This window comes from Anas acuta, chromosome 3 (genome assembly GCF_963932015.1).
Source record: "Anas acuta chromosome 3, bAnaAcu1.1, whole genome shotgun sequence".
Lineage (NCBI taxonomy): Eukaryota > Metazoa > Chordata > Aves > Anseriformes > Anatidae > Anas > Anas acuta.
In genome coordinates, this window is record NC_088981.1 from 38,529,420 (window position 1) to 38,554,868 (window position 25,449).

A 25,449-nucleotide genomic window follows, 5' to 3' on the forward strand; every position below is an offset into this window, starting at 1 on the left:
ATCTGCATCTTAATTCTCACTTTGTTTTTATTTAAAAGCAATAGATTAAATGCTGAAGGACTACTAATCACATACAGATTTATGACTGTTTTGCAGTCTTCAGTAACAGTACAGTATGCAAATCCCTCAACTATGATTCACTGCAGCTCTAAATATACCTTCTGACAAAAGCAGCTACCTCAACTTCTCATTTTATGCAGCTTATAGAAAAATTTCAGATGTGACCCAGTTATGTCACAACCATTTTCAAATTGTGATCCTTTGAAAACTAACTGTACAAAAAAAGCACCTTCTTACTCATCAGATCTACTCCCCATAGATAGCCAGGATAAGATCTGCTGACTTGGTTACAAAGATAAAGGCTCTACTACTTATTAAAATTTCTACTAGCCTTGCAAAACTAACAGAGCTGAGGAGAGGAGGGAGATAAATTCTTTTGCATTTGGACGTAATTATTTTACAGTGCAGCACAGCTCTAAGTCCTGAGAACCACATTGAAGATTTGGGGTATGATCAAGTAACAGCAAAAACATAAAAAGGACTTTTGCCTGCAGAAACATTTTAACTAACACGTATATATGATAAGCAGGGAATTTAGCTCCTTTGCTAGGGATTAAGTCACCACTGGGAAGGCACTGGTTTACATGAAAGCCAAGCATGCTTTATAGGCAAATCAACAGGACCCTGGAGCAGCAATTTTCCATTCAAAATTGCCTAGTATCCGTCTCTCTCCAGTTCCCAGGCTTGCCTTCTTATTTGTCATTTCAACATGAAACATAGGTATTAGCCTACATTTTCTAAGACCTGGTGCTTTGATTTTTTCCTTGCTACCTAATTCCTGCCCCAGTACCTCTGCTTCATTTTGTCACTCTGCCAGACCCAGAACAAAGCAAAACATTCTGCTGTACTGTCAGAGCTATGCACTCAGGCTTCCTTAAACCCCCAAACTGGCTTAAACTTAGGCACACTTACAGCATGGATGAGGGCAGCTTTTTTGTGTGTATGTGTGAGGGGCAGCAGTTGATACTTGAGAGACCAACAGCCACAGGCATCCCAGCAATAAAACTTAAAGGTCCGTGAAATAAAAGCATGAATCTTCCCACTATTTTCTCACAAGTGAGCTGTGCTTGCTTTCATCTTGTTTCTGTGAGGTGAAACAGCAATTCTTTTTCCACCCATAGTTAGCACCCATAACAGTTGTTTCGTTACTCTCATCTCACATATTTGTCCTTCCTTTCTATCTCTTCCTTTTACCTTAAATCAACAATTCTGGTGCCACCCTTCTCTACTTCCCTTCTGAACACATTCACTCGTACCACCTCCATCTCACTTCAATAGCTCTTGAGCTTCTTCACTGTCATCCTCTTGAAACAAAGCCTGACTGGTTGTGAAAACATGTTGACTTCAATACTATTTGCAGCTAGCGATTTTTCATGGAGAAGCTGCTTTGCAATATATGTTAAGTAACTCTGGCTAAATTACAAGACTTGAAAGACACTGAAATAAAAGCTGGAGGCTATGCAGGATGCTGGAAAATATTGCTAGCCCTAAGGCACTAAGCAACTTGAACTCTAAAAAGTCATAAATTTGTTTTAAAGCAATTACAGATTTTTTTTTCTCTAAATTCTTTGGACATGGTTAGGTTATGTTGTAAGTATTCTGCAAATGAAACTGAAAAATGCACTTTCACAAGATACCAGAAATATCAAGAGATTGGACAGAAAAATGTGAGGTTTTGCAGTAGCATTCCTGAGAGCACTTTGAAGTTGATCCCAATTTCTTCTCTCAGACCAAAGTGAAAACGAGGCATTAAAAGCATACAAAAACCTCAGCAAGTGTGAATTTAGACTAAGATTTTCTTCGCTTGTGCAGAAGAACATCTGCACATACACATACCTATATCTAGATAGATATAAGCACACTGAGAACCACATTCATCATGATCCTTCTGCCTCTCACTGCCTTAAAAGCAATCTCTTTCACAGGCCCTATTGCTTCAGGCTGAATTACATGAGTGAGATGAGGCAGGAAGCTTAAATCAACACATTTGGTCAGTTTTGGAGAATAAGATATAAAGAAAGGTCACTTTTTGATTTCTTCATCATGTTTCCTCAATATGTATTAAGACTGCATGTTCTTCAAGCCAGGATTTCCATGCGTTGTTTAAAATGTAAGGTTATCCTTACTCAGACATCAGAAATAAAACCTATATTGATCCTAACAATACAAACATAAACGTATCTCATCATCTTCTGAATTCTGTGACCTACACTCGGGTAAATCCTAAATTACTCCCTCCATGGCAAACTTTACTGCTAGCCCATTTCCCACGATGAACAAAGCCATCATAGGTGTGTTGGAAACTCTGCTGCCTCTCCCCAGTGCACAGCAGAGGCCACGCGCCACGCTGAGCTGTGACCGTGGTGGGAGGACGGCTGCTCCTACCTCGCTGCGCTGGTGTTGCCCACATAGAGCTGCCTCTGGACGCTGGCCTCATAAGGTTAAGGGGTGAGAGAGGACAGGCAAAAGTATCAGGACGTTCCCCACTGCTGACACCGCCACGTTTTGTGCCTATGTGAACCCAGTTGTTCCATCGGAATTCAACTATTCTGCCAGAGAGCTCAGACTGGTGGAGGACACCTCCAAGTCCTGGAGGGAAATGTGGAAATAAGCTGGGCCCCATCGCACAGCTTGCAAATGGAGACCATGTTTCATTTTTTTTCAGAGATCAACATCTCAGAACCCTCTTAATATGTGATAAAGGCTTTCAGCCATGGTCCTTGATATCCTTTTACCCTCCGACACACAGCGGCCACATCCGAACTGCCTAAAGGCAATGAACAGCCCTAATCCAATGCTGATTCTCTTCAGTTTATGTTACAGTGCAAACACATCAAAGCTGCTGCATGTCCTCTTATGTTTCTTCCACCATTTCAAAGGCATTTTGACAAAGCCTGAGCCATTCACTCCAAGAGTTTTTAGCACTCAGATTCCAGGGATGCATTTATAGTATATTTTTAACTTTGTCTTTTCTAGATTTCTCTAAAGCCACCTGTGGAATAAGCCACTGTTTAAACCTGTTTTGTACATATGGACTTCTATTTGAAAGTATGAGGACTGAGTGAAAGGAGCTCTAACTACTGTTATTGTAACTCTTGCTTTGAAAATTCCACTTCAGTTAAGTCTTTGACTAACCAAGGTACACCACATTTTCAATTAATTCCTCAGGACCTCCTTTCCTTTTCACACCAAGCAGCTGTCCCAACTTCTGCCAGTGGGGTCACATCTACGACCTCTCACTTGGCAGTGAAAAGACTCTCAGAGCAGCCTGTCACTTCGGATCCTGTTACCCACTTACTGGATTTTCAAACAAACACCTTTACACGTTGTCCTCTGGAGGGAATCCTTGTCAGAGTCTGCCCCCTTGTTCTCCTTCCAAACATTTCTTAAAGTTGTTCTTTATTGATTCAGTAGCAGTGAAATCTCTGCGACAAGAACCTATTTATCATGCTGATCAAGGTCTTCTCATTCAAGGTTGGACTCAATGATCTTGAGGTCTCTTCTAACCCAGACAATTCTGTGATTCTGTGATTGTTTTCCTTTACTCTTCTATTCACTTTGCTCCATCTTTTCCTGTCCTTATTGGAAACACCTCTGACATCCTTGTACAGTCCTTGCAGCAAGCTCCCAACACAAAGGGGCTCTATTCTTTAATCCACAATCAAGTTTGGTGAGCACATCTAGAAGACAACCTAAGGATTAGCATGTACATATGCTACTAGGTTGGTACTTGGGTTAAAAGATTCCTCCATTTCTTCCTTATTAAGACTGAACTCTGCCTTCTGTGAAATAACAGATACAGCAGCAGACACGGTAATTACTAATATCACAAGTACCATCTTACTAGCTTTAATTCATGCCTTAAAGCTTGACTGCGAGAAGTGCTGACAATCCAGGGCTTACTTATAAATAGCAGAAGTGGGTTTTTGTAACTTGGAACAACTGGGCCCTTTGCCTCTTGGTGAGACTTTTACACCTCTTAGCAAGTGTAACAGAAAACAGGTGATTGATTACACAGATTGTAGTTGACTTTATGAAAATCAACATTCTGGTGCCAGGTCTGCTCCTGGCATATTTGCAATCTGTGGCATTTTTTTTTGTGTGTGTGTGTGTGTGTGTTTGTGTGTGAAAAGACGCACTTAATTTACGAACATCCATCTAGTTCGCTGTTTTGTAATTGTTTTAGGAACCGGCTCTAATGCGCGTACCAAAATACCAATGCAGACGGCACCTGCTTGAAGTCAACAGGCTCAGGCAGAGAACTACAATTAAAAAAAAACTTTAATGAGGATCCTTCCCCCAGCCCCTCAGCCCCCTTTCTCCCTGAGGGAAGCAGCGGACAACACTTCAGGGGCTCCCCCCTCACTCTCACGGAGGCAGCGCACGGCGCGGGGCCGCGGTCCCCGCCTCAGCCCTCCCGCCAAACCGACGTGCGCGCGCCCGCTAACGGCCGCCAACGGCCCTCCCCCAGGCGCGCGGACGTGCGAGAGGTGACCCCCGGGCTCCGCGCCCCCCCCCTCACCCCCACGTGACTTCCTCCCGCCGGGCGAGGCGGGCGGCTCCTTCCACCAGCGCCGTAGCCAGAGGGGGGAACGGAAGGCGGGGCCGCGCTTCGCCAGGGCTCCTCCAGCAGCGCTGCCTCCGCCTCCCCCCGCGCGAGGAAATGGTTTCTCCCCCCGCCCCCTGCACGCAGGTCCGGAGCGCCGGCTGCCCGGCGGCGCGCATGCGCAGCGGCCGTCCTCGCGGCTCACGTGCTCCTCCGGCGCGCGGCGGGGCCATGGCCGCGCTGCTCAGCTCCGCCGGGCGCCTGCGGGCGCTGTGCGCGCGCCTCCGGCCCCTGCTGCCCCCGCGCGCGCCCGGCCCCGCCCTCAGGTGAGGCCCCGGGGGGGGGGGGCGCGGGGGGCGCGGGGCCTGAGGCGGCCTCGGGTGTGTGGGGCAGGGGGGGGGCGGCCCCGCAGGCCTCGGGGAGCCTGGGGCAGGCCTGCAGGGGGGACGCAGCAGGACCGCAGGGCTCGTTAGGGGCGAATCGGGAATAAAGCTTCCTACGTGGTGTCGCTCAGCAGGGCTTCGTGCTCATCAGCTGGGAGCTAACTGCTAAAACAGCTCGTTGCAAGGTGCGGTGCTCACAGGACTTCGTACACGCCTTGGTGCAGGTCTGACAGGACTTGCTGTCTGGGGACTGTTTCTGTAAGGAACTTGAAACGCGCTTTGTACAATGAGATTTTGGGTCTGACAGCTAGGCACTGTCACAAATGCTGCCTTCTGCTTGCTCCAAGTGATGCTCCTCTATGTCCCTAAGAATGAATGGGGTCGCCTGTGGGATGGTTTAGGGGTCTTGTGGAAACATGTAAATTCTCTGTTAGATTTTATTAAATACACGGGAAATGTGCTAGGTAAAGAAAATGTTCCAGTGATTTCATTCCAGAGATGATATTTTCACACAAAATCTTTGTCTTACTATCGCTCTAAGGTGTGGGTTTAGGTATCGTGATGTACAGGTGATGCTCTAACACCAAAGTGCGAAGGAGAGGTAATGCATCTGAGTGGAAATTACATGTACAAGCATATAATTTCAGTTTGTTTTATACTTTAAGTAACTGTTCATTATTGTGTTTTTCTACCTAAGTCTTAACTTCTGGAAGCGGATGCCTTTTGAAGAACTAGAGTGACTTGGGCGTATGGACCACATTTAGACTTTTCTGCTTGCTGCTGAGGTCTCAATTAAAAGTGAAATGCAGCCCATTACAGTAAACTTCAGAGAACACAGATGAAGCCATAGCTGTTATAGCGAGAGTAAGGGGAACTGGCGTAAGAGTGAATAAATAACAAGGAATAACTCAGCATTTGCCATGAGAACTGGGTATATGTCAGGCTCTGCATGTTTACATGTTCTTGGTTCAGTTGCTTTAGCACTGAACATAGTGAAGTCAGTTCAGATGCAGTTTCGGGACTTTGGTTACAGTTGTGATGACAGAAAAGTTGCAGATCCGTTTATTGCTTTGAAGATGTGAAACAGCAGCTACTCCCATTCAGGCAAGGGTTTTAATTAAAACATCAAACTGCTCTTGGATTTTCCACGGCAGTCCGAACTACCACCGCCAGCCCACAGAGTACAGAAGTGGTGGCTGGACTCTGGGTTGTGCCCGTACAATTCTCAGAGACCCCCAGGGCACTTTGCTTATCTGCTCAGAGCCAGGGTGACAGGCACTGGAGAGAGAGGCAGTTTGTAATGCAAGTAAGGCTTCAAATTCCATGTCAGGACTTTGAAGTACATCTGCGTCTATAGTAGAGTGAGGAAGATAGATTTTAGTTCTCTTCTGATGCCCTCTGTTCCAGGAAGCAGTTCCTGCTTTACTGAAGAGTGAAAGGAAGCTGCAGGGTGACCTTCGGTGGCTGTCAGAAATGGGCTGTAAATGGCCTAGACGCATTGTCCTGAGAGTATGATAGCCAAAGTACAAAGTCCTGCAGTCTTTACTGGCAAAGAAAATAACATACAGAGTACCAAAAGTACCATCCGTACGTTGCTAGGTAGAATGCACCCGTGTAAGCCTGTCAGGGATGCCTGGTATAAGCTTGGAGTCATAGTGGAGAGGCGCAGATGGATGCTCAGCCACAGCAGAACTCTCCAGTGACATGCTGTTAGCTCTCTCTGTAAGTTTAAACAGTTCAGTCTGATATAAATGTAGATGCTTCATAGAACAGGTAATGGCAAAGAACTTCTGTCCTGTTTGCTGCATAAGCAGCAGGTGAATTTTTGTCAATAGTAGACCTGCAGTAAAAGAAAAAAAAGGTCTAATTCTGTTAGCCATGTGCACAGGGCTGACAGTCAACTGAAGTTTCTCAGAAGCATGGCAAGGGCATCTGCTGTAAGTAAGCAGCCGTGCAGGATGTCAGAGGATGAGTTGTGTAGTCAGTAGGGTCTGTTAATGAGACTTCATAACCTGCAGTCAGATTGCTTGTGTTTCTCTCGACTTTACATTAAGTTAGCAGTTGACCATACTCCTTTCTCAGTTTTAATACTTTTCATAGGGCCTTGGATATACCAAGGTGGTGTCCTTCTGTGACCCTATCTGTACCAGTTCTTGCTGGTTGTAAGAATCTGTAAATGGAAGAAAAAGAAGAGATAGGACTGTACACCTTGACTACAGGATTGCACTTTGGTCCTCTGCATGAGAATTTGAATTAAAGGACAGATCAGGGGAATGGAAGTGATACTGGGTGTACAGTCAGAATGCAGTGCTAAATGTATCTCTGAAAGATGGTTTTTCTGGCATTGTCTGTGCATTTTGCTTCTCTGACAGAGCCAGCTGTGATGTCATTTGGATGGAATGGATGTGCTGCTTTCAGGTGGTCCTCCTGCAGTGACTGATGGCTCCTGGTGCTCTGCTGCGTGCTGCCACACCACAGCTGAGCCAAGGGAATAAACTCTGGGAGTATTTCCCATCTAATTTTGTGTCAATTTAACCTGAACTGACAATAGATGGATATCCAGTTGCATTGAGCGGTTGAGGAGCAAAAGCCTCATATAAAATCTAAAGGAAACGTACTGTTTCATTTGTCTGCCTGTAGTATTAAGTGTGAGATACACTAAGCCGTGACAAACCAATGCACCGTACTTCAGATCTATGACAGTAAACTGTAGTCAACATTATTTCCAGAAGAAATCCGTTTCTGGAACTTTGTTCGTGGAAGTTTCACGAAAGGAAGAAATGTTAAATGTGCAGCCTGATGTGCAGCAGTTAAGAACGCTGCAACAAACAATTCATCTGATGAGTGTTCAGAGGATTTTGAGTTAAGTTTATGTTTTGGGGAGTTTATTCTATGTGCTCCAGGTGATTGCCATGACTCGATGATACAGCTTGCTGCTACAGGAGACTAAGTGTGGGGGGGAAGCGTACCAGCTCCATCCTTCCCAGGCTGCCACCTCCCCCTTGCCCGCCAACTTGTCCTTGCTCTGGAACAGGGTGCTCCTTGGACCTGTCATGGGGTGATTGCATTTGCTGGGGTGCAAGGAAAAGAGTTTTGGGGCTGCACTGGATCAGTTAAGGATCTTATGCGCCCCAAAAGGGTGGAACTATGGGCCAAGGGAAAAGAGGGACTGGAACTGGTGCTGCTGGTGACTGTGTTAGATCAGTCCAGGTGTGTTGCTGCACTGCACTTTGTTAGGCTCTTGAGGTATGGATCATAATAGTATTGCTGAGAAAAAATCTACATGCAAGTGTCTCTGTGTCTTTTGCCTTGCTGTCACTTCTTTAGTTTAAGATTCTCATCTGTCAGGTCAGATGGTGGTTTCCATGACTCTGGGGAGCAGAGCAAACCATTCTGCTTGCTAATTTCCCTGAAAAGCGAACTGTTCTGGAGTGAAAACTTGTGTTGTCCTTGTCAGGCCTGTTAGTTGTTGATACGTTTCAGTGAGCTTGTACGGGACTGGGGCATGCTGGCGAGATGGGAAGGGGAACACCTTTTTAAAGAATCCTGGTTTAGATCCGGGGGACTTGATTTGAGTTTTGGATAAGCTGCAGTTTAAAAACCCAAATGACTCATGGTTTGCTGCATGTTACAATTTTAACTTGTGAATTAGTTATGCAGAGTTCTTAGATGCTTTCCAGGAACTGTGTCATTTCTCAGTCTACATGAAAAAACAAAATCTTCTCTCTTCCCACAGGATCCTGCTGTGTGGCCCTGAAACAAGAGTGCAGTGGCCTAACACTGGCCTTGTATGTGACCATAGCTGAGTCAGGGGAAGCACTGAACTTTAAAAAATTCAAAAAAGGATTGCACAGCCACCATATGGATATTTGCCTCTCTCTATTAGAGCTGCAAAAAAGTATTTGCTATGCCACATAAAAATACTGAATATTCAAGTTCTTTATAAATTAAAGAAGTTAAAAGTATAGGAACTAGTTTTCAGAGTACAAGCCATGCTCAGAGTAAAATAATGAAAGCCTAAAAGGGTTAAAATTCATCACTGTATGTAAAAACACTCCAGTCATTGATTAAATTTAATAGAGTCAAGAGTACATACACTGAGTGGGACCCCAGCATAATCCCCTATGGTGGCTGTGCAATCCTTTTTTGAATTTTTGTAATTTGTCAGGCTTTACAGAAAGTAAACCTCCTTCTGTTGCCAGGCAGACAACTGGAACCACCGTTTTTAATTATTATTGAGTTTTGGGAAAGACAGGATGCTTTTTACTCAGGCTGCTGTTTAAGATCTCTGTTGCTTCAGAGAATCAAACGCGCTGCGTTTAGACTGCTCTGGAAATACAGAATACAAGTACATCAGTGCAGTGCTGGGATTCTCACTAAACCCTTGCAAACACAGAAAAAATGTATTGATTAATTAAATATAAATTCCCAATGGCTACTTCATCTCTGCACAAGTTGTTCACTAGTTTAGCTTCAATTTTTTTCCATAAAGCTATAAGCCAGAATGGAAGGGAAAAGTTACTGTTGAAAAGTGAAAGTTGTATGTTGGGTTTAGGAGCATATAATTGGTTAACCTTTCCGATGTGGGCAAGATCTACACATTTAGTCCTCATAATTGTAGAAACAAAGCTGAAAATGATGTAAAGTACAATTATGTAGAGGCTCCAGCGTGGGAAGGCTACTTGTAGTCTTGCAGTAGCAGTAGTAGGAGAGAATTCACTTCATAGAGTTTAACCTGTTCTTTAGAGCTTCTCTTTGTAGGTACAAAGAAACACAATTCTGAAGCATGCTAAAGAGAAAGTAAACGTTTGGGGAAGAATGCTAATCGAAACACATCTGAAATTTGTCGTGTAGCTCTGTATGTTTGCACGTAAAATGTTTCACATGGAAAGGATTTTAAAAGGCTGTTTAAAGGCAACTGCTGAAATACTTACACCTATTTCAGCCCTTGGAGCGGTGTCATGCATTTTGCTGGGTAGTGTAACATTTAGTTCTGAACACAGTCAATGAAAGTAATAGAAAAAATACGGCTATACCTTAAGATTATGTAATCTAACATCTAGCACTGAGGCAGGAACAGGAATGTCAAGGTCATACATGATAGATTTTATCCCCCTCATCTGTTTCACAAGCTTCCAGATGAGTTTGTCAAAGTATCCTGTTCTAATATTTCGTAACAGTTAACATTATCAGTATGATTCCTGATGGATTATGTATAGTTGTGTCTGTCCTTGCATAGAGGAGATGTTCAAACCAGGCTTCCTGTGAGTAACCATACCATGACAAGCAGAGTTATTCCCCCGTGTCTTATCTGGGTTGCTTCTGTTAGGAATTCTGTTGTCTACCTAATTGTATGCCATGGAATGTTTCTGCCTTTTTTTTTTTTTTTTTTGTCCAAATTGTACAACTTCCTTTTTCATTGAATTTCCTCTGTTGATTTCAGACCATTTCATCAAGTAATCAGGATGACTTTGACATCTGAAATTTTCCATCTAAGAGTTTGCCGCCGTTACTGGTGTGCTCTCATCTACAAGTTCTATAAGTTTCCTATCTCCTCTGCCATCCAAATTGTTAATGCAACTTTTGAATGGGCATGGGGTCAAGGACTGGAGATTAGCTGAGTGAGGTCCATTAATATCTTCAGAATAGTTAATGCTTCTAAAAATTACTTAGTCCATTCTTCTGTTGTCACGTTCCCATCTCCTTGTTAAAATTTACTTAGTTATGGTGAAATGGTTAAAAATTATGTCATATGGTTATAATTAACATTTTTTGAAAGCTAAGCAGAGTGTGATGTCATTTTTTTTTTCTATTTTAAGATGTATCTACATTTTCTAAAATAGTTACTCATCTATTTAGAAGCCTTTCTTGCTGCCTTTTTATGTGACTTCCAAACTGAGATGTTAAGTCTGGCTTTTTTTGTTTATTATCATTTCCTTTTTTTTTAATTCTCCTAGTCGTGTGTTTCTCTGCTTATAAAAGTTACGGAGAAATTGCACAAGGTTGCTAAAGATTCCTGACACATAGATAACTGCTTCATTAATATGAGTTCCCCTGTGTTCTTTCTTCCTTCACTTACTTGTCTCAAATCAAACCTGATTCCGGTTCCCTTAGTTGGTCGAAGTTTGCATTTTTGGAAGCTTTCTTCGGTGCTCAATTTGTAGAATAGGGAACTCTTAATGTGTTTTTTTTTTTTTTGTAATTTTCTCCCGAGTTTTGTGTTCTTAGATGATTTCTAGTGATAAGAACCAAATTCAAGGCTGTAGATTCTTTCAGCTTCATCCTGCTTGTGAATTCACAGGAGTTCTTAACAAACTCTTCCTATGGATGTAAGCACCCTAGCATTATATGGTTTCTTAAGCCATACTATGATATACACAAATGCTGAAAGCCTACAGGTGATAAGAAGCACTCAAGTCTTATGCTATGTGTTATACTTGAGAATGATAATGATGCTTTAGGTGGATGCCAGTGAAGGCTGAAGAGTTCCTCAGCTTGTTTTATACTGCAGTACTCTTCTCCCCGTGTGTCAAAAACTTGGACTTGGACTCCCATGTTGCTATGCCTTGAAATGTCTTCAGTCATGAGAAATGAACAGAAAAAACAGATATTTCAATTTTAATCTGAAAAACATTTTTTTTTCTTGCTTGTGCTTTGATTACTAATGGGATTCAAAGTGTAGATTTCTGTATTACGGAGACAGTGAGCCCTGTGCTGCTGCTTGCATCCAAAGTGTTTTTTCTAACCTGACTTGAAGTACTCTGAAACGATTTCACGTAGCTCTTTTAATGGCTGTATAATAGCGGATGATACGATTTTCTTTATATCTTTATGAATAAATAAATAAAGAACTGATGATCATTAGTTTTGTTCTTACTGTTATCCAGTGGATAGCTTATAGTTCTGTAGTGTTATTTATGTGTCATTAAGGAATACATGTCAGAGCCATCTCATTTGATTATTACACCTGAGGGGGTGGAAGTTTTCATATTTTGCTGTTAGTCTTACCTTGTACTACTGGATTTTAATCCAGCTAGCCTAATGATTTCTGGTTGAGGGAAAGTACATTGTGACTGGTTATATGATGAAGTAGGAGGAAAAGGAAGGAAGCAGGGAAAAGGACGCCTTTGGAGATGGAGATTTTTAGTGAGAGATGGCATTGTTAGAGTAAGTTTTGCTAAGCTGACAATTCATTCACTACGGAAAGCCGTGTTTCACTTCCTTCTTTTTCTTCCTGCTTCCTCTGATTTTTAGTCCGTTTCTTTTTTTTGTGGTTTGCTGTGGTGGGTTTTGGACATGACGAGCTGTTGAGACTGAAAGCGAACTCTGTTTTTTGGCAATCTTTTTTTAAATTCTTTTTTCTTTTCCCCTTTTTCTTCCTTGACCTTTCTCTGTTGAAATAAAATGCAGGTAGTTTGCTGGCCTCTGGAAGTTACTCAGGAGGATGCTCTCAGTAAAATCTGCCTGCTTGAAAAAGCTAAATCCGAGCAGTAGTGCTGGTCCTCGTTACTGAAGGACTCCTTTGAATGCCTTCATAAAGCAAACACGTTTTCTACCTCACTGTTCTCACAGCTCTCTTAGGAAAGAGAATTGGCTTCAGGCTGGCTGTGTTTGAGGAGTTCAGCTTGAACTTACCTTGGGGCCTGCCCGGTTAGCAAACCAGGATTTCCAAGGGCCGGGGAAAAGGCATCCCTTGGGCCGCGTCCTGCTCACAAGATGCAATCCAGCCACCCATCAGGTTCTCCACCACACCCTTACCTGCCCCCTGCTTGGGCTTTTAGCCCTTTTTTGGCCATTCAATGGCTTGCAGCCAACAGCGGCCTGTCTGCGGGCCTCTTCCCTGCACTGGGGTGCCTGCGCTGAGGCCTTAAGCTTGCCCATGTAGTTATGCACATCAACTTATTTTTTTAAATAGCTAATTAAGTGGTGGGCTCTTAGCGTTTTGCTTGAAGTAAGAACACTTCTTGATGATATTTCTCACAGTTGCACTTTATTTTGAGAAAATAAATGCTGAAACAAATCCAATGTATGTTTGGTTTATGTTGCAAGATGACAACAGCGTCATGTTTGCTAATAGAAATCCTTCAGAATGGAGAATGATCTCGTTTTGCTTTAAGCTGTTAGATAAGCTTTGTTGTCTACAACACTGGCCTCTGAATTAGTTCTTGTGTATTCTAATTGAAAAGAAGGATACAATTAGCTGCCTTCATTTGGTGTGTTTTGGAAGAGTTGTCTGACTGTTTTTGGAACAGGTTTTCAAAAGCATGTGAGAGCTGTTGTGAGATCCCATAATGGGACTATAGACTTACAGAGCACAGAGATGATTTAAAAAAAATTATTTATGTAGGAATAGTACTCAAACCACTTACCACGAATTGGATCTAAGTGAAAATCTCAGACGAACAATTGTCACTTTGAGAAAATAAATGTGACTCTATCGTTTGTAGTAGAAAGGCTTACTGTGTGCAGTGAAATCAGTCACCTGCATTTGTTTGTTTACATTAATACGGAATGTTTTTGAGAAACTGATCATCAGCAAGAAGTAAAGAGCGTTACCTTCCTGACATTAAGTATGACTTGTGTAGTTGCAAGATGACTCTCAAGAGTGTAATCTATATTCTCCTTTTTTCTTTTTATTTAAGCAGAAATGTAGTTTACCAACCAAGGTTCCTTACAGTTGCACCTCAACAGCAGGGAAATGTTACAGAAGAACCAGTGTCAGAAGGTCTGAACAGAAGGGCATGGCAGTTTGACTGGGCATTAAATAGACTGGATAACTCTGTCAGAAAAACTGGCCGCATCCCGAAAACCCTTCTACTAAAAGTCTTCCAGGAAATATGCAGAGAAGGTGAGCTGCTTCCAATTCAAGTTAAAGCTAAAGTTGTGATAAAACACTTCATCAAAACAAGGAAATTTCTGAAGGAGTTGTGATTGTATTTTGTCTTTTGGATGTTGTTTAACCTTCCGCATGTATTGATGAACAAACTTTAAATGCTGTATAGATAGTATTCTGCTTTAAATGCGCACATTTTCTTTTCAAGGGTTTTTTGTCTTTGGAGTTTATACTACTTGTAGAAATTGAGTGTACTTCTAAGAAATCTTACTACGTTGCCCTGGTTATTACAGTTTCTTTTTTTTTCTTTTCTGTTAAACTTTTCTCATATAACAGTGTTCTGAACTCTTAACAGGGATTGTATCTGTCTACTTCATACAGTATATTTTGTCTGTAGGAAGCCATGGTGTCCTTGAGAGGTCATTTGTTTTAAAATGGAACTATACAGGGAAATGTGGAAATCTGTCCCCAGGTTTCTCCATTATCAGGTAGCTGTGGATATTCAGATTAACAAAGCTTTATTTATTTATTTTTTCAATAAAACAAAAATAAACAAGCGAGGCATTGTTTGTTCTGACAGATTCAATATTCCTTTGTCTAAAAATAGCCAGACTATTAATCTTTTGCAAATCAGGTAGCACAGTTGAGATTTGGTACCTGTTAGGATGAGTCAGCAGAGATATTTTATGAGTTGAGGTGTTGAATTGAGGTGAGAACTTTGAGTATACTGAACAATGACAACATGTATTGTTTTGTTTTAATTTTAAACTTTGCTGTCTATCCTGGAAGTTACTGTCTTATTTATTTATTTGGATCGTGGTCTTAAAGTTTTGAGACGTTTAGATGTAGAGCTTAGGGATATGGTTTAGTGGGAACTGTTAGCGTTAGGTCAGAGGTTGGACTCGATGATCTTGAGGTCTCTTCCAACCTAGAAATTCTGTGATTCTGAAGCTCACTGGTTAAAAGATGAGTTTTCAATTCATTCTCTCTTTTTGTTGAACATTTTTAGTTTTGTCTTTCTGCTTGTGATATCCTTTCTGACTGCCTTTTCTTTTTTAGGTATAAATTTATTAATTGCAAATGTGGATAGACAAGGATTTTATGCTTCCAAGCTTATCTGCAGCCACAGTTTTCATGATTTTTGATCAGTTAGTTTTTTTAGGAAGCATGTTAGTAAACAGTTTAATCGCTCATAGTGGTTTCCTTTAGTTATTTAAGTATTTTTTGTTTGGGTGGGCTTTGGAATTCATGAAAACAAAAAGCTTCAAAAGGTTTCCATTAAAATAAATGACAAATCTTAATTTGAAAAACAGACCTTTTTTATTTTTTAATAACAGCAAATATTTTTTTTAATAAAAATATTTTTGCTTTTTTTTTTTAATAAATGCAAACTTACCAAAGTGTGGAGTCTTGTTTATTTTTTTAAAACTATGTGTGTTTTAATGTTCTTCCGTTTATAATCATAACACAAAAAATACACCAATGCTTTTGATGCAGATCTCATCTTATGCATTTCCGTACTCATACTGCTGATTTTTTTTCCAGTTTCTTTTGACTTTGAATTACTAAGCCACTTGTATAATGTATGTGTAAAACACTGGCATCATGAAACTGGAGGTACTGGCATTTTTGCCACACTAACTTGATTGTATGCAGAGGTTTACAAGTTAACAAAGTATATTTCGTTTCCCGTCACTCCATGATGTTTTCACAAGCTCAAATCACCATTTGCAACTTGTACCTGCCCTCTCTCACTATTTTATCTTATTTATCGTTTCTCATTATTATTTTTCCCCCACTACTGTGTGTTTCTTTCCAGATGAGCTTACTCTGATATAGCAAAAAAATACTGACAATACTCTGATATAGCAAAAAATAACATTTTTTCCTATAGATTGTTCTAGTGAAACCCAGTTTACGATAATGATGTGATATCCCGCATTTGTTGGTCCTTTTGTGTATCAGAAGATCTAATTCATAGACTGCCTCATACCTTTCTGTTCTTGATTTTTTTTTTCTATTTTGCCATTATTTTATAGCTGTGTAGCTGTTCTTATAGCTCTGTATAATTGTAATAATAATAATAAAATATACCTGTAATATATAAAATCTACTTAGAGTAATAAGCAGCAGCTGGAGATAACTTTAGTGGCAACAGTTCCTGTCTCTATGCTGGGCTGTACACAACTTCAAAGTGTTGGCATGAAGACTTGGAAGTCATTTACAGAGCACTTGTGATGCTGCAGACTTGAGGTGATTTTGGAAGTCTGAGTCATGCAAGTCTTCATGTGTGTTTGTGTTTGGGATAGGAAACCTTAAATAACTACTTTTTTTTTTTTTTTTGTTAAACATTTAACTTGTATGCAAACATACATCTCTGATCATTTTTTTTTTTTTTTTTTTTTAAGTATTCTGCTTTCTACAGGAATCCTCCTTTTGATCATAAATGTCTGTGTTTCCTTATAAAGATGTGATTGAAAAAATCTTGTCTCCAATTTACTGGATAATCTGATAATCTGCAGTTCTACCTAGTTTTGCTTTAGGAGTAGTAGTGAAGTCCAAGGCAGTCAGCTAAGTCCATACTTCAGTTTTTGACATCTCTAGGGTTGTGTACAGAAGTTGGACGGTGTTGATGTTTCTAGTTTTCTTCATTATTTTCTTGATATAAATTAACTAATTTATTTTATGTTGATCATGGACAGAAATGAAAATGGATGCTAATGAGAATTGGGAATTAAATTTGGGATGTCTCAGAAAACCTGTTTTGAAATAGTATGGAATTGATATGAAGTATTTTGCAATTTTAGAGATTTACCAAAAAGTTGCGTCCCTATTAGAATTAGTGGGAAATACAAACTACCTGACCACCTGAGTTTAGGATTTTGTGTTGCACTTGTGTTTTTTCTGCTCAGCAGAGCTCAGTATTGTACTAATTGAAACGTTTTATCATGAACCTTCTTCAGCATATAATAGTGTCATTGTTTAATCATTTGGGTATCCTGTTCAGTAGAAAAGTTCAATCTTGAAAATTGTATCATTTACATAGGAGGGGTTTTTTCTCTTTCTGTTTTTCACTTCTATTCCTAATGATGGTCTAATGTTAGCGCTGGAGATAGGATTCTGAGATACCATTCATACTTCTTGCCAGCAACATCTCTTTTCAGCCTTAAGCTTTATGAATAAAATTTGGAGGTTAACAGCACTAGCATAGCAACAGGAGAAGAACCTGAATAAAAAGGCAAAATGAGTAGGGATATAGAGGTTTCTCCTTTCTGGGCAATTTGAAAACTTGTTTATTCATCTTCATTGATGCCACTAAAAAGTAAAAAGAGCGTCTGTCAGGTGGGTGAGTTACAGTAGTGTCTTGTCATCTTGTCCATGCTGTCTTGTTTCTGTTAAGTCCTGACATGACACACACACTTGTAGAGCTTGGTAAGGTGTGACTTGCATATGGGTTTATTCAATGTTTATTTCATTTGAAGAGAGATGCAGTGCAATGCTTAAGGAGTGTGAACTCTTCTCTACTGCAAGATTGAAACCACCTTCTTATTCAAGAGCTATAAACAGATGTAAAAATAACTAATTTTTGTAACGCTATTTGGAAGGATGGGTGCCCAGCACTGCATAAATATATACAGTATATACAATTACTTGGACAAGTTAGCATCAGAACCTATAAGTCCTAAATTTAGACAGTAATATTCTATAAATAAACTTAAAAGTTCCTTCAATGTTATCTTTCAAATGAATCCCAAAAGAGTGAAAGTTTGAAAATAATACACTTACTGAAACATATATTTCCCAGTGGTTCTTACATCTGACAGACTTGTGGCATTGTTGCTTCTGTTTGTGTCTTTGAGTGACTACTTCTGCTTTACTTGAATAAGACCTATTAATAATGTTATTTTTTACTGCAGGGTGTCCAGGGAGTAATCAGATCTCGCTTTTGTTGCGAAGTTGTGGTGCTCTGTTACCAGAGGTATTGTCATCTGAAAGAACAGAACTAGCCCATACGATATGGGACAAGATGAAAGAAATGGGTAGGTTAATTTTGTCAGTCCATCCTGCTGGAATAGCAGTGTGCTTTAGTTGTTTACTTTGTAATAGAAGATGGAATGCATCTTAACAGTGTTTAAATGTTACGTTATAATGGCAAAACCTCATTAGTAAATAAATGCTAGGTTTTCTTATTCAGGTGAGAGTTATTTCTTATTCTGGGAGTTATACTGACATCTAGGGGTGTTTATAATAAATCTAAAGATTGCTGTTTCTGATGCTTAAATCAGATTTTCACTCGATTTTGATCGTTGTAAGAATGTGTTGTACATCTCTTTTAGATGTTATGTTGATATAGGTAGGCTGAGTATTCCTAGTGCTACCAGCTATTGTGTCAGATGGTTTTTATTTTTAAGTTAGGCATTTGTCTATACATGTTGCATATATTAACTGATTCTTGATAGTAAAATTACTAAATGTGTAAAATGAATACATCCGTAAAGGCTGCAGAATAGTGTGCACACCAGCAACAGTGCTTCTGTGCTCTTTTTAGGTTTTAGCCTTTTACAAACAAACGTGTTAAATAGATGCCTGTTACTGTAAAGGTGGATAAAAGGAAGCAGACTGATTATAAATAAAGTTTATCCAGAATAAAATTGATAAGAAATTAATTACCTAAGAAAGCTGTAAAATCATGTAAAATATAGAGCATCTACATTCAGTGACAACAGTTGAAATATTTCTTTAGGTGCCGTCTATGACACAAGCCATTATAATGCTTTACTTAAAGTCTACCTCCAGAATGAGCATAAATTTTCTCCAACGGAATTCTTGGCCAGAATGGAGGAAGCTCATGTGCAGCCCAATCGAGTAGGTATTTTTAATAGTAATTTTGGTTAATATTTATTGGATAGAAATCATTAACTTCCCTTTTTTTGTTTTCTGTAGGTTACATACCAAAGGTTGATTGCTGCTTATTGCAATGAGGGTGACATTGAAGGAGCAAGGTATTCTTTTGCACTCACATTTAAAGAAATCTCTAAGAAAACTGATTATATTCCCCACCATTATTGTTATAACTCACTTCAGGGTAATTCTTAGAAACTGAGTAAAGCAAAGAGGATTCATTGTAATTTATTTGAGTACTGAATAGCAACTTTTTAGAGATAGCTGGAACCTGCATCACAAAAATGAAAATAAATTTCATCTGTGTGTTCAGATCAAATTGTATTGAAGCTGCTAAGAAAATAACTTCTGACATTTTTAGAGCAGGTGTGGAACAAGTATGAAGTTATAAAAGCTTACTGCCTGTATAAGAAAATGGCTACTTGCGAGGGCATTTGAGAACGAAGTGGCCTAAGGAGTAAACAGTAATGATTTTTTTTTTTGTTACACAGGGCTCACTGGATATTCCACCTAACATTAATTGCATTAATTTTTAGCAATGCTAAGTTGCAATAGTGAGATTGCTGGACATGTATAATAAGGAAAAAGGAGAATAGAAACAAACAAACAAAAATCTCAGCCCCATTATTTTGCCTATGCATATTTCAAAATGACAAAGATCTTTCATATGAAAAAAGACCACATTATGCAGCATGCGTAGATAAAATAGCTCAGTGACATCAGTATTTGTTTTTGTTTAATACAGTACTTGTCCAACAGCACAGTTATAGCGCGGTAGTTTATTTTCAAATTTAAAAAAAAAAATGTCTTTTTTTTTTCTTTTTTCAGTAAGATACTTGGATTTATGAAGAGCAAAGATCTCCCAATCACTGAAGCAGTATTCAGTAGCCTTGTCAAAGGTCATGCAAGATCAGGGTAATGTTAATACCTTTTTAAAAAATAATAATTTACTTTTTACTTTTATGTTTTACTATAACGTAAAGTGACATTGTACAGGAAATTTGTATGCCACAAAATAGCATAATGGTTTTGCATAATGTAAAAGATTGTCTTTCTACACATTTTTGAAGCAAACAAGGCTGTGTAGCAAAGGAAACAATTTTTCTTGTTTCTGAAAATGTTTTATTTCAAGATAAATTACTGTACTTCTGTAATGATTTGTGCTTTGGTGTTTTAGGGTTTGCTTAGTTAAATAGGTTTCTCTGTACTTGTTGCAGCCTTTGTTTCCGATTCTTAAGACCTTAATGAAGTAAGGTGGAAGTGACAATAAACAATTGTGATTAGATCCACTGATAACTCTTTCTTTCGAATTCTTTTAGCGATATCAAGAGTGCAGAAAATATCCTTTCAGTGATGAAGATGGCTGGTGTTGAGCCAGGTCCAGACACCTATTTATCACTGCTGAATGTATATGCTGAAAATGGTGATGCTGATAGCATCAAGAAGGTATTGTGAGTTTGAGTTTAAATACAATTTGTTTGATCTTTTGTTCAATTTAACTTCAAAATGCTTTTTATCCATACAGGAGGAGTCATACTGATTTTTTTAAACTTGTTTCCTCATAGCAAAAATTATTATTATTATTTTTTTTGCATCTGAATAGCCAGTTGACTGAAAGCAGTCTCATACTTTATGAAAAATATTTTTTTATTGATGCTTGCTTTTGGCACTAGGAGAAGATCTGGTGAATAGTGTTTGCCAGTGAGTGATTTAATAATTCGTTTTCTTTTCAAGGGGCAATGATTGTATATGATACATATAAAAGTAAACCTTGATTATCCTGCTCTCGTTGAAAGCATAGAATCCTTCCAGTAGAACTGTGATTTTTTTTAAGGAGAGTTCATACCTGCAACTTACATGTTCATAGTGTCTGAATAAGGTAATGCTGCTTTACAGCCCTTTGTGTAGTTGATCATTTCAAGTTTTGGACCACAACCGCCAGCTTTTGTAAATTTTACTATTTTAATATATTCTGTTTGAAGTCAGTATAGAGTTTATTAAAGTTAAGTATCTTACTGTTTTCAGACTCTAGAAGAGGTTGAGAAGACTGAAGGGTACCTTATGGATAGGATTTTGATGCAGGTGATATTTAGCCTTGCCAAGGCTGGATATCCTCAGTACATTGAAGATATTAAAGAACGTATAAGATTTGAAAAGGAATTAATTCCAGGTATGTACTTGGTTACTGCAATGATACTTTGCTGCTCAGGATGGTGAAGGGAAGCTTTTTTTTTTTTTTTCCCAAGAATGCCTAATGCCACCAAAAATAGGTAATTTTGTATCTTGAATATGGAATGAAAATACTATTTTGGCACTAGTTTGTAGGTTCATTTATGCTGTTCTTAATCGTGCTTTCTGAAATGTAAATTATAAACAAATTTAATAAACCAATTATATTTCAAACTAAAATATAAACCAAACATAAAATACAAAGCAATTCACATACTAAAATCTATGTATCATCTTTTTAACTTCTAAAATTCATTAAGACTTTAAGGAGACTCTTAAGGAGAGCAGTAATTGTGGAGTCCTTTCTTCAAACAACACTATTGTAACTCCTGTTGTGACAGCTCTTTGTGAATATCATAAAAAGGGAGACAGTAAACACTGACTATAGTTTTCTCTATCTACAGTTAAAGTCACTTTTAGATCCCAGTATGTGTAGTCTGATTGATAACTGTTAATTATACTCATCCCTTTTCCTTTTCTTTTTATTTTTTTGACACGTTTAGATTTTTTTTCTCTTATCTGGTATCCAATCATGCTACAGTGGTGATGGTTTGCTAATCTTAGGAATGGTCTTTTTAGTGCAGTAAGTGAATTTTGTTGACAATATAAATAATTCTGAAAGATGAAGTTTCAGATTTGATTGGTGAGTCATGTTAAAAGGTATGTCAGTGATACACGAAACTTACTTTCCTAGTTTTCACTGCTTTTAGTGTATTTTAATGTGAAAATAGTTATATACACTATTGTAATGTTGTTGGTCTCTGTCTTTCTGTCTCCAGATGCGATGAACCTCTGTTTGACTCTGATAACTCATGGCTTTGAAGATATAAGTTTCCGTATTTTGAAGTCTTACAATCATTTATCACGTGATAATGCGGACCAGGGTAGCTTCTTCTTACAACACTGTGTAAATAGAGATCTGGTATGCAGCATAATGATACTTCTTTTGTAATGCACTAGTGATAATATATTTAATTTAATGAATCCATGGAAATGGAAAACGGTATTTTTTTTTTTATAGCTCTTACAGAATCAAAGGATTTTAGTATTTCATGCCAATTTGCATAATAAAATGAAATTCATGAGGGAAGCCTGTTTGGGATGTGTAATATCAACTTCCTAAGCATGAGAAAAATCTGACAGTGTAAACAATTAGAGAAATGTAAAAATATATTAATTCTTGAAATTCTTTGCAGCCTTTGAGCAAGCTGAAGCAATTTTGTAGTGAGTTAAAAGAAACAAAAATGCACTCGGCACCGTTAACATTTGTCTTGCGTTGTGCTTTGGAGGCCAACAAGTCAGGTACTTTGCTTATTTATTTATTTTACGTATGTTTATTTAAAGTACTTGGTCACTGTTTAATTATGTTGTGAATGTTTTTAGCCCTGGCTATTGGTGTGATGAAGACCATGAAAGAGGAAGGCGTGCCGCTCAGACCTCACTATTTCTGGCCACTGATGGTTGGGTTCCAGAAAGAGAAGAATCTTAAAGGTTAGCAATATGATATGTGTTCCTCTTGCTTTGTTGTAAACCTAAGGTACAAATCTTCACTAAAACACCACTTCCAAGATTCACCAGGCTCTTGAATATAAGTGAAGACCTTGCTGCTTTTCTGTCTTTGTTGCAAACTTTTTTTTTTTTCCTTCAGAAAGGCTTTTTAAACCCCCCCCTTTCTTTCTCAATCGTGATACAAATTTAGGTGGCTTACCTTTGTATAGAAAGATGAGCAAAAGAGTTTATCTTTTTAACTCTTCACATTCTTTCTGCCTTTCAGTGGTTCTTTTCACTCCTCATTACTTCCAAGAGCTTACTCTTGAAGAAACTGAAATCTGAGAGAAGCATTTAATAGTAAGGTGGTGTTATAATAGCTCTCTTGGACTGCAAATCCAATTCTTTTTTGAAACCATCTTATTATGTACCTGATAAGCCAAATGTGAGTTTAGTTACAATAATAAAAACTGCAGGAGAACTTACGTCACTGAATGTACGAGCCTGACCTGACAGCATCCTGATTGAAGGACAGAAATGCTCAATCTTTTGGATTCTTAAGTAGGTTCAAGCATTTAGCATGCTTTCCCCTGTTACACATGGGGATGTCTACAGGCTATGAATAAGAATTGAACAAATATTAAATTTTAGAGTACAGTATCTAATTCTTTGGTTTGCGTTATTGGTAATTCAGAAAGAATGGTATTGTAAAAAGATGCTTTTAACAGAAGTACTTCCCCCTTGGGGAAACAAAAAACTGTCTTTTTCATCTTATCTCACAGTATAATGTGCTTTAGAATGAGATGCAGAGTTGTTAGTGTGACACTGGGTGACAAACAAAATGCACAAACAAAAAAAAAAGTGCTTTTAGCACTCTCTTCATATCGCAATTTTATCTTAAATATACAGTCACATTCCAGTTTGGAAGAAATGCTGAAACAAGTATTCCCTAATTGTTTCTGGCTATAAAAATGTCTCAAATCTTTTTCAAAAAGCCTTTGTGAAAACAATATTCAGTTTTTATTAACTCTTTAGGATCTGTTCTGCTAGACTACTACCCAAGTTTATCTTCTTACAGGTTTTCAAGAGCTACAAAGTTCAACGACATTTTAAAAGTATCTCAGTGTTGGTTTTAGGTGGGTCATTTGTGACTTACTTGGAGTGCATTATTGCCACAAATAAGTAAAATTAAGTTGTGTCATACTTCTGTATAGGCAGCGGGTGCTGCCTACTGAACAGAAAGAGATTGTCTGTTACTACAATGAAAGTTTCACTTCACTGACACAACTCTAAGAGATGCTGAAAGTGTTAGATTTAGACTTTGCTCCCAAAGCTGAGGCTATGTCTGACCATTGAGAGAAACTCAAGTTTCAGATCAAGGTCTCTGGCAAGTTCAGAAGTTTCCTTAATTTCAACTCCTACTGTAGAAATTGGCTGTACTCTGGCTAGGAGTTACTGCTGGAAGTCATGTAAACAAACTGAGAATAAAACTGTTGCAAAAGCCCTTGACTCTGGCTTTCTTTAATATGCCCTAGAAAGCCTGTCTTCTTCTGTCTGTAAAAGCAGTGGATGCATAAACTACTGTATGGCTGTATAATAGTAGTGTGGCTTTGCAGACATGGTTTTGTAACCTCATACTTAGTCTCTCAGAGTTTGAATCGTCAAGTGTGAAAGTTACTACTCCATACATAACTACAAAGGCCAGTGATTTTGCAATTCTTAAAATATGTGAGAAGATATCTAAGCATTTTTTTCTGCAGTGAAGAATCAGTGGAATCATTCTTGCTGCAGTGAAACAATAGTCTTGTTTTTTTTTTTTTCCCATTTTTGAAATTTAATTGTCAGTAAAAAGAAAAAATAAAGAGACCCACTATCTAAAAACACAACCAATATAGTTGAGGTAAAGTAAATAGGAGGAGAAAAAAACACCCTGAAATTTTCATAGAAATAACAGAGCAGAAAATAATGCTTCAGTGAGAACTTAAAGGTGACAACAGACAGTAAATGAGCAGAATGGTGCTTTCTAGCAGTGAAAAATAATAGGGCTGTGCTAAGAAAGGTACAGACAGACACTGCATCACATCTCGTACTAAAAAGGAGGTAATAATTGCTTCATCTACAAAGTAGCAATGCCTAGCCTAATGTGTATAATTTTGCATCTCAGTATTGGTAAGACTGAAAATGGAAAAGAACTTTTAAGGGGGGGAAGAAACGGTAAAAATCTGATAGGAGGTAGACAATGGACTAAATCATTAAAGGACACAGAAGAAAAGCAGCAACATACCTAGAACTGCAGGGTACAAATGCCTTAATATAATGCATGTAATATGACCCAAGCAATTACAGAACTAGTAACAACATTTAATTACACGTTTATCTGAGGTTAATTATAACAAAACCTGACACGCTATATCAAAGAAGGTTCCCTAACTTCTGTATTTTGCAGCTGAAGGTGAAAGAAGTAACAGTGAAGTGGTGGCTAAGAGGAATAAAGCTAAGCAAGGCAATTCTTTAAATATACTGCAGAGAACTTAACCACTCTGAACTAGCAAACAGATCTTTTCAGTCATTTTACACAGGCAGATATTTCAGGTGGAATATGCTCGCTTTTATTTGCATTTGATATGAAACTTGATAATTACTTATTTCTGTAGCATTTATCTAAATAAATGCTGTTAGGCTTGGCAATGGAAAGTATGTAAAAGGGTTTAAAAGAGGTATATGCAGTAGATCAGAAACGGTTTTTGAGATTCAGCTTGTATCAGATCATAGTAGCAGGAGAGTTGAGCAGAAATGTTTTACTTATGCTGGTAACTGGACATATTGGCTCCCTTCATATTTGTGGAATCACTTCAGGTATTTTTGAGGACAATTTTTAAAAGTCAATAGTGTATTTTAATTTCATTTTCTATTAAACTGTTGTGGTTTTATACACAAAGCATGGCTTGTGAATGATAATTCAGTTTTTACTTTGCCCCAGGAAAAAGAAGTTGGATGAATAAGGAAAT

General features: G+C 38.6%; 1 protein-coding gene across 2 annotated transcripts in view; it reads left to right on the plus strand.

Annotated features, from left to right (window-relative positions):
- Positions 1-4,768: 4,768 nt before the first annotated feature.
- LRPPRC (leucine rich pentatricopeptide repeat containing) overlaps positions 4,769-25,449 on the plus strand; it is a 90,648-nt gene continuing 69,967 nt past the window's right edge. The window contains exons 1-11 of one of the 2 annotated variants that reach the window (XM_068676693.1): positions 4,769-4,932; positions 13,632-13,837; positions 17,740-17,862; positions 18,567-18,688; positions 18,767-18,825; positions 19,553-19,639; positions 20,044-20,170; positions 20,750-20,894; positions 21,733-21,875; positions 22,150-22,255; positions 22,337-22,444. In XM_068676693.1, the coding sequence (XP_068532794.1) occupies positions 4,784-4,932; positions 13,632-13,837; positions 17,740-17,862; positions 18,567-18,688; positions 18,767-18,825; positions 19,553-19,639; positions 20,044-20,170; positions 20,750-20,894; positions 21,733-21,875; positions 22,150-22,255; positions 22,337-22,444 (1,375 nt within the window). In that variant the 5' untranslated portion in view covers positions 4,769-4,783. The remainder of the gene's footprint in view (positions 4,933-13,631; positions 13,838-17,739; positions 17,863-18,566; positions 18,689-18,766; positions 18,826-19,552; positions 19,640-20,043; positions 20,171-20,749; positions 20,895-21,732; positions 21,876-22,149; positions 22,256-22,336; positions 22,445-25,449) is intronic. The other variant, XM_068676694.1, reaches the window with a different exon arrangement.